We start from the raw sequence: 7,931 nt of genomic DNA, 5'->3' as shown, positions 1-7,931 counted from the left end.
ACTTCGTATTATATCCCATAATCAAAATTTCCAAAAGAAGGCTCTTCTTCGATGAGTGAGGGACATAAATAAGGTTCTTGAACCATAACTTCTTGAAGTGGACTTCTGCATATAAGGACTCCCTAGGTATTAATTGATGCATCTCTATCTTCATATCTCCTTATTCCCTTTGATCTTCTCCCCTAAATTACAAGCCTTCGTCACACGGGGCTTTGAACACATCCGGCAGTCCTTGTGAGTGGAAGTCCAGCTGCTGTTTGCTGTCTCGATCTGCTTTCATTGCCACCAGAAGCTTGACCTCGAAACATACAAGCTTGATGGAGGGAGGAACTTCGGATTCCACGTATCTACTGCCTCAAATTCAAAGTAAGTTTTGGAATATTCCCCTAAATGCTTCCATCCTTTTCGCCTGACTAAGAAAAGCCTGATACTATTTTATGAAGAAGATGCTATGTTTCATGATTATTGCCGCTACAATAAAGAAAAATCCTACAACTCTAAAAAGAGTCTGAATCCTTATTTTCATATATTTTTTCTAATTATCTTTCTCGACGACATTTCTATGTTCTAGCGTCTGCACGTAGTCGTTCGAAAATTCAAAGATTTGCCAAATTGTAGGCGGTTGCCTAGGCCGAAGTTAAATAGACATTTTAAAGCCTAAATTCTTAGTTCAAGAAATGAATTCTGGTATGTAGTACACCAGCCATTACTACTTAAACTCAACAATTGGACCACTTCAGAGTCTCAGCAACGGTATCTATTATACCTTCATCCGGATAGTGTGATAACGCAGTGTTGTTCGGTGTGCGTATGTTATTTATTTTATTTTATTTTATTTATGTTTTTGTTTTTCCCAACAGTGTTTTTACACACAGTTCTGAGCGATATCGAGCGTGGTGGTCAAGCATCAGTAAGCATACCGGTGTTCAAGCCTCGAGAATATCCACTTGAGACAAATAAGAAATGGTGAGATGATGAAATTTTATTTCTCATCGTCTTGTAATTACCTGAAATTTAATTGCGACGTTTTAAATGTCGCCTATTGTCACTAACCTTTGAATTTTTGTTCAAGTAGAGAGGAATGTCTTTTAAAACTTCCAACAGCTCATGGTAACTCTAAATTCTGTTGTAAAGCTTGACAATATTTGAGGAAACGAATACATTTGAGGAGATTTCATGCAGCTCGGAAGGAGGTTCTCAGAGACTTGGTATGTCTAAGGATTTTGAAGAAGTGCGAGTGTCATTACATTAGAATCCGTTTTTGCATGTCTGTTGCTTCTAGATTTTTTTATAACATTCTTGAAATGCGACAGTGAGCTCAAAATGTAGTAATGCATGTATAAGTGATAAAGTATAAATTGACTGGGATGCGAATGGTTTATTGTCATGCAGTTGCAATGTTGAAAGTGTTGCAAATCGTTGAAGTCTTACTGCAACAGAATAGGCACGCCACGAAGAGAGATGTATACTATAACGATACTGCTCTTCTGAAAGGTCAGATGGTGATTTATAGTTTTTACTTGTACTCTGCCCTGATGCCTATTCGCTCTTCGACACATATGAATCGTTAATGTATACGTCACAGTATATCTTTGATCTAGTACAGTATAAAACAAATAAGATCTTATAAGAAGTGAAGAATATGTTGGTTTTCACAATGCTTGGATTGGCTGACACCAAAGTCTTGTTCAAATTTACTTACTAGGTCGACTGGATCAATCCATCAATGATATTTGCTGTTTCTTTCACTGCAGCCGTCCATCACTGAACCTGGCAAGTGACTGGCATCATTTCTAAGTTCCATTATCAATTTTTTTTATCGTCTGTGCCTTGTAATCTGCCGCTTGTAACCCCGAAAGTTTGTCTCTAGTATAACAGTTTTACAAATCATTGCATTTTACTTGCGAATTGATAACACTCTTTACCTGCTTTAACATCTTGAGGGTCACTAATGCTGCTCAATGATTGTTCAAGCAGGTTTCTTCCAGCAAAGGGTGCGTTATCAGTCAACCTGAGTACCCTTGTCCATCCCTTGGAAATTAACATCTGCTGACTATACTTGCGATTACAAAATAAATTTCAGCTGCTTGTGCATATGTCAGCGGAAATGAAAATTATTTACTCTGTCCTGGGAATCTCTGTCGATTCATAAATTTCACAATTGGACCAAATGATGTCAATTCGTGGTTTGTTGTTCAAGACTGGCCGAAGGCTCAGATTTGTTTGTTATCGAGTTCAATTTCATGTGAATTATGAGTACAAATAGCTTATGCTATGCGTGGCAGCAGCTTGGTGACGGGCCAGTTGAGCTACTATGAGGAAGGTAGACTAATCAACTGCTCAAAACGAAGCAGCACCAGTAACGTAAGCGCGCTTAATCTCCACCTACCCAAGCAAACTTACAATACATGATTTCCTGATAAGGACTAATTATGAATCACTATCAATGTTTCAGTGCCTTGCGTTGTACCTTTACAAGACCTTTACTGTAAGCAGGTCTCAAGATATTCCGCGGGTCGCAACTATAAATTGGACGCAAGTAATTAACATATTGAAGGAGAATAGATAACTTCAAATTTACAGTTCTTCACTTTGTATTCATCGGGCTATTGAAACCTAATCCTTTAAAAACCGACCTGTGTTGACAGGGCCTTCCAGTTCCTGTGCACATAAATAAAGTGAGTCGTATCCTTGCAATTGAATAAGAAATTTCTTGAGTTTCATGATTTAATTTTTGTTACTAAAATTCAGAGTGTTCATCACGTGCAATATCGTAATACATATCAACCAAAGCTTCTCGGAAACCTTCACTGCAAGCTTACTAGACTTAAGCAGTAGTGCGGAGTACATCCTTTTAGTGGAGAAAGAAACAGGTCAGTGGTTTTGTGTGTTGTTGCAGCTTGAATTCCAAAGTGCTTGGAAAACAAACAAAGACACAAGTTTCATATTAATTATAAGTGATTAGCAAATACTTTTTGTAGGGTTCAGCATGATAACTAGTCTTCATCAAAATGCATCAAGTTGTAATCTGATTATGTAATTCTAGTGTAATGCACTAACGTTACTCGCATTGCAGTTTTCCAACGACTAGCAAACGACAAATTCTGTGCCAAGAATTGCTGCATCCTTTTAACAGTAAGTATTGAATGACAATCGGAAGCTGAGCATACCAATAATCTGATAAATAATCCTCATTGACCGAGCGCGTGTTTGCAGGGGAAAGGCTATCCAGATGTGGCCACAAGAAGGTAAATTGCATTCTCTTCTATGATCTATTCTGTTCATGCTTGCTCTTTGCATTCTATTTTTTCTTGCCCACGGACCTCCGTGAGTGGGGAAGACAAGCAAGGTCTTGTTTGGATTTCGAGTATTCTAATCATGTGCACTCGAGCAGTTTTCTGCGACGACTAGTCGACCAACTCCATTTGCCTGTGTATGGTCTCATGGATGGAGACCCCTACGGTTTGGATATCCTTTCGATCTATCGATTTGGTTCCCTGGTAAGAAATAGCATATCCTTACCATCATCATTACAGAGAGCCTGAATAAACATAGCTAAAACATGGGGCAGTGTTATTCTCTCAATCACTCATCCAAAATCAGAATAAGATCGTCAGGTAACTAAGGTATCCAAGTGCTGATTGAAGCACTAAATGCTGTCATGTTGCTCTTTGCAGACCATGGCATATGATGCCAAAGTCCTAGCAGTGCCAAGCATTCTGTGGTTGGGAATATTTCTCTCAGATCTTGGCCATTTCGGCCTTACTGAAAACTGCCTTCTTCCGATGTCAAAGCGAGGTGAGCAATTACCTTCAAGAAACTGATAGATCTTTCGTAAATACATAAATCCCACAATTAATAGTTTGTACAAGTTCAATCATCTGGGTGCAAACTGGTTTTAAAATCATGTGGTAATTATATTCAATGCGTATTGGATTTTTTTATATTACACTGGTGAGCTTACACAGGACCTATCAGGTGGGTCTTAGTATGTGCGAAGCTTGTTACATGGATCGTAAGTTTTTGATGATCGGAAATTTCAGATGAGAAAAAAGCTGACGCAATCCTTAATAAAAGCTACATCCAGCAACTTGCTCCTGCTTGGTGGTAATTTCGTGAATCTCTTCTACACCAATGCTGCTATGGCTTCAGAATAATTTTTTTTTAAGTGCTAACACAACTAGGTGCCCCTTTGTTCGACATTGACTATCAACGACGGCCGTCAAAATATCATGCCACCGCAGACTTGGTTCAGAATCTGAAAATTGTTTTTACACATGTTTTGTAGCTTTACTGGCGTAATTGGATGATTGACTTCTACCTCATCTAAGTGGAAATTGTATACATACTGTCAAAGGGCTTGAAAGCGGTTAGTTCATTTTGTGTCTCAGGTCAAAGCTTGCGGAATTTCGGACTCGGAGAGTGAAGTTGGAGGTAGAGGCTATATCTACTGTTTCATTTACCTCACTTGCAGATCATTACATTCCTTCTAAGATACGTGGACAGTGTTACATCTAAGCTAGAACATTGTGGATGCATAAATATTGGTGCCTCTGTACCCACATTCCTACAAAACAATTTTGGAGAACGTTTGCGTCGGTATGGAACAGATGATCACACTCGTAGATGCACACGCCTCAATCAAGATCCCTTCATTCATCTCTTTCTCTGTATCACTCAAGCAAAAGAACCAGGATGCACGCACCAGAGAACAATTCGCTTTATAGAAACTTGTGAATTTTTCTGATCCTCTTCACTTTCAATCTTCTTCATGCACCACTGCATGCGCTTCTATTCAACAATGTTACCCACTGTTGCTCTCCCATCTAAATCATGGCTTCACTATTGATACTAAAAATTTCACATTATTTTCCCTTTCTCGATTCAGCTACAGTATTCTCACCTAAAACGATATCGGTGTCACTCAATTATTGATCACGATCTCATTGACGTTTGCTACTGTTTCTAAGAGTCGTTATACCCTCCCCTTTACCAACCCAATTATTAAAGTATCTGTGTCGGAGGAGGGGACACGCTTCGGCTGTCAACGCGGAGATGTCCCCACTGATTGAAAAACATAGAGGGTCCCTCCCAAGCTTAGACGTATCAATGACAACCGTTTCAAACGAAAACAATGCCGATGCTGAACATTTTTGCTCACTTCGTATGGCAGAAAAGCAGGGTGCGTTCTTGTCCTTTCCCCCCGTTTATATTCTTCGCAGACAACTCGAAGATATAAGACAGTCACCGAGTGACACCGCGATGGTTAACCAGATACCAAATTGTTGCGCTGCTTTTTACACGGACTAATTCACCCCATGGGGAGCTGAAGCAGTCTGCATGCTGAAGATATATAAGTTACAACCCTCGTTCTGTCACCTTATCAACTCCATGAAGTGCACATTTATTCTAGTGAGTAAACCAGTCATTTGGATTTTGACTTACTATACATATATATATATAGTATTGAAGGGGACTTCGGTTTAGGTCTGTAGAGGGAAGAAATGGCCCGTTGTGTTTCTGGTCTCGACCAATAGGAGGCGACTGGACGAGATGGACTCGAAGATTGGGATCCCACCAGGGGCAGGCAACATCTTGGGAGCAAGCAGCCTCAGCGAAGGAACTACTCCATATGTGGATGAAAAACAATCGCAACACACAAACAATACCTTAGACAAGTGCACCCCAATACCTGCCGAGACAGTTCGAGCAGACATTTTGTATTGAAGAGGGCTAGCTTGAAAACCCCACTTAGTCCTACAATTGCGGTTTCTCTGTAATCTTATTGGGCGGCATAAGATTTGTGCCAAGCCCATTTCTTATTTCTACATATGTAGAGGGACTCCTCCTTTCGGAAAAAATTAAGTCATGAGTTTGTTCCAGCCATGGACTGCTTTGGTGTACATTGAATATTGCACCCAACCAGATTGATGTTGGTAAGGTCGTAGTTTTGATTACAATGCACTAAGTCAAAACTTGGAACATGGAACAACATTGGTAAGGTTTCAGAGCAGATCGGTTGCAGGTAAAACTGTTGCTTCTCCTCATTAGATGCTATCACACGATAAGACCTTCTCAACTTGGTCCAAAATTTGCCCCAGTTCTCATACCTTTTTTTGTTGCGATACAATACCACATCACCAACATTGAATGTTCTCGTATATGTTACATTCTTGTCGTGTCTTTATTTTTGCAAATGTTGAGCTCTGCTGATATTGTCATGGGTGCACAATTGATTGTGATATTGAAGTAGACCATTGAGTCTATTGGTACAATAAATAAACAAGGTTTTTATCCATATAACATTTCAAAGGGTGAGATTTCGTGCTTGAGTGAATACTTGTGTGGTAGGTAAACACAATGGTAGACAATATTGTATGCCAATGTTAATTATAGTCACTCTTCTTCTTGATCAACAAGTAGAGCATGTAATTAAATATTTTTGTCAATCTATTGTATTGGAGATGATTGGAAGATGTAGTTGTGTATTTGCTGCATAAATGAATAGTTAGGACGTCTATTAATATATTACATAATTTACTCTTATTGTCAGTTAATATTTTAATGGGACTACTTTGCTGCATCATGATAGAATCAAAGAAGAATTAAGCCACCTTCTTGCATTTCTTTGATTCCAATGTCCAAACCTCTATCTATTTTGTGAGGTAACATGTCGCCACCACTATAAATCAGTGACCTTCCATGGTAGTTTTCAATGATGTTGTACTATAATTGTTTATAGTATGAAAAAATTAATTAGAACATATAATATATTTATAAGTCTCAATGTATATTAGAATAATTAGTAAGTTAATTTAAAGAGAATTGATATAAGAAAATTTATTTTCATGTTTATCTATTTTGATTATAGTGTTTTAAATTATATAAGATTTAGATATTTAATATAAAATTTTAAGAGAAGATTAGAGCTCAAAGATGAAGATCCAAACTACTAAGAAGCTTATTTGGAGGAATAAAAATAAGATATGAATGGATGAAGGTAAGAAGTGAAGGTCTTTATCTCTGTTAGTCAAAGATCATGACTAATAGGATTTTAGCAGGCTATCTGCAACCATAACAAGGATTTTAGCAACTTTAGAAGAAGCATTTGATAATTAGAAGTAAGAATTGTATCGTTTAGAGTTTGCGCTACAATTTTTGCACAAAATTTAAAAGCTTTGGAATTAGGATGAAGAAGTTATAGCAATTTGAAGTCAAGGGGTCTTTTAAGATATAATGTTGCTCTTTTAGAATATTAGAAGTTGTACAATAGCTTTTGGAAATGAAGAAGTGTGGTTGTAAGGGCAATTTTAAGACCTACGTCTTTTATGAAAGAATTATTACATTTAAAGTTTATATGAAGGAGTTATAGAAAGTGAAGAAAACACAAGTAATTCAATGGTAGTAAGTAAGCCATTTTATTGATAGCAATGGTTGGAGCCATATCTTGAGTATTTGGATGAATTTTTAGCTCAAAATTTCTAAAAGTGTGAGTTATTAGGTTGAAAAGATATATATCAATTTTTTTGATATTTAAATAATTAATTTATAAAATATGAAGAAAATTATATATATATATATATATATATATATATATTTGTAATGAATTTGAGGTTGAAATTTGTTTTGGTATTTTTTTTAAAGCACATGAGTACTTTATGTACAATTTGAGTCTTTTTGGATGGTCCGATTATAAGTTTTATCATATTTTGGATATTCTTTGGTACTTAAGGCTTATATATTGATGTAATTGCCACTATAAAAATAATTTTATATATAAACTTGGTACTTTCTTATCTTGAGACTTAATTGAGTAAGTAGTGATACTTAAAAGTCCAATGCTTTCTTGACGTAAATTCTCTCTATTTTGAAAAAATTTCTATGATGTCCATGCCTATTAGAGCAAATGTCTTTGAAATGAAGATAAAAGT

At 37.0% G+C, this 7,931-nt stretch overlaps 1 protein-coding gene across 1 annotated transcript; it reads left to right on the top strand.

Annotated features, from left to right (window-relative positions):
- Positions 1-4,802, top strand: LOC112283429 (meiotic recombination protein SPO11-1). Its single transcript, XM_024522068.3, has 15 exons — positions 1-366; positions 861-966; positions 1,135-1,208; positions 1,393-1,494; positions 1,706-1,773; positions 1,978-1,994; positions 2,289-2,364; positions 2,649-2,685; positions 2,826-2,873; positions 3,077-3,135; positions 3,217-3,248; positions 3,395-3,500; positions 3,678-3,798; positions 4,044-4,107; positions 4,392-4,802. Exons 1-15 carry the CDS (start codon positions 318-320, stop codon positions 4,516-4,518), a joined length of 1,086 nt encoding a protein of 361 aa, XP_024377836.1. The 5' UTR covers positions 1-317; the 3' UTR covers positions 4,519-4,802.
- Positions 4,803-7,931: the final 3,129 nt, after the last annotated feature.

The sequence above is a fragment of the Physcomitrium patens genome, chromosome 6, assembly GCF_059467195.1.
Source record: "Physcomitrium patens ecotype Gransden chromosome 6, ASM5946719v1, whole genome shotgun sequence".
Taxonomy (NCBI): domain Eukaryota; kingdom Viridiplantae; phylum Streptophyta; class Bryopsida; order Funariales; family Funariaceae; genus Physcomitrium; species Physcomitrium patens.
This window is presented reverse-complemented; position numbering and strand designations above follow the sequence as displayed.

Excerpts from the sequence above, each read along its gene's own strand:
- LOC112283429 (XM_024522068.3), top strand. The coding sequence starts at position 318 with ATGGAGGGAGGAACTTCGGATTCCACGTATCTACTGCCTCAAATTCAA. Across the intron at positions 967-1,134 it reads CTTGAGACAAATAAGAAATG|CTTGACAATATTTGAGGAAA; the intron begins GTGAGATGATGA and ends TCTGTTGTAAAG. Across the intron at positions 3,799-4,043 it reads TCTTCCGATGTCAAAGCGAG|ATGAGAAAAAAGCTGACGCA; the intron begins GTGAGCAATTAC and ends CGGAAATTTCAG.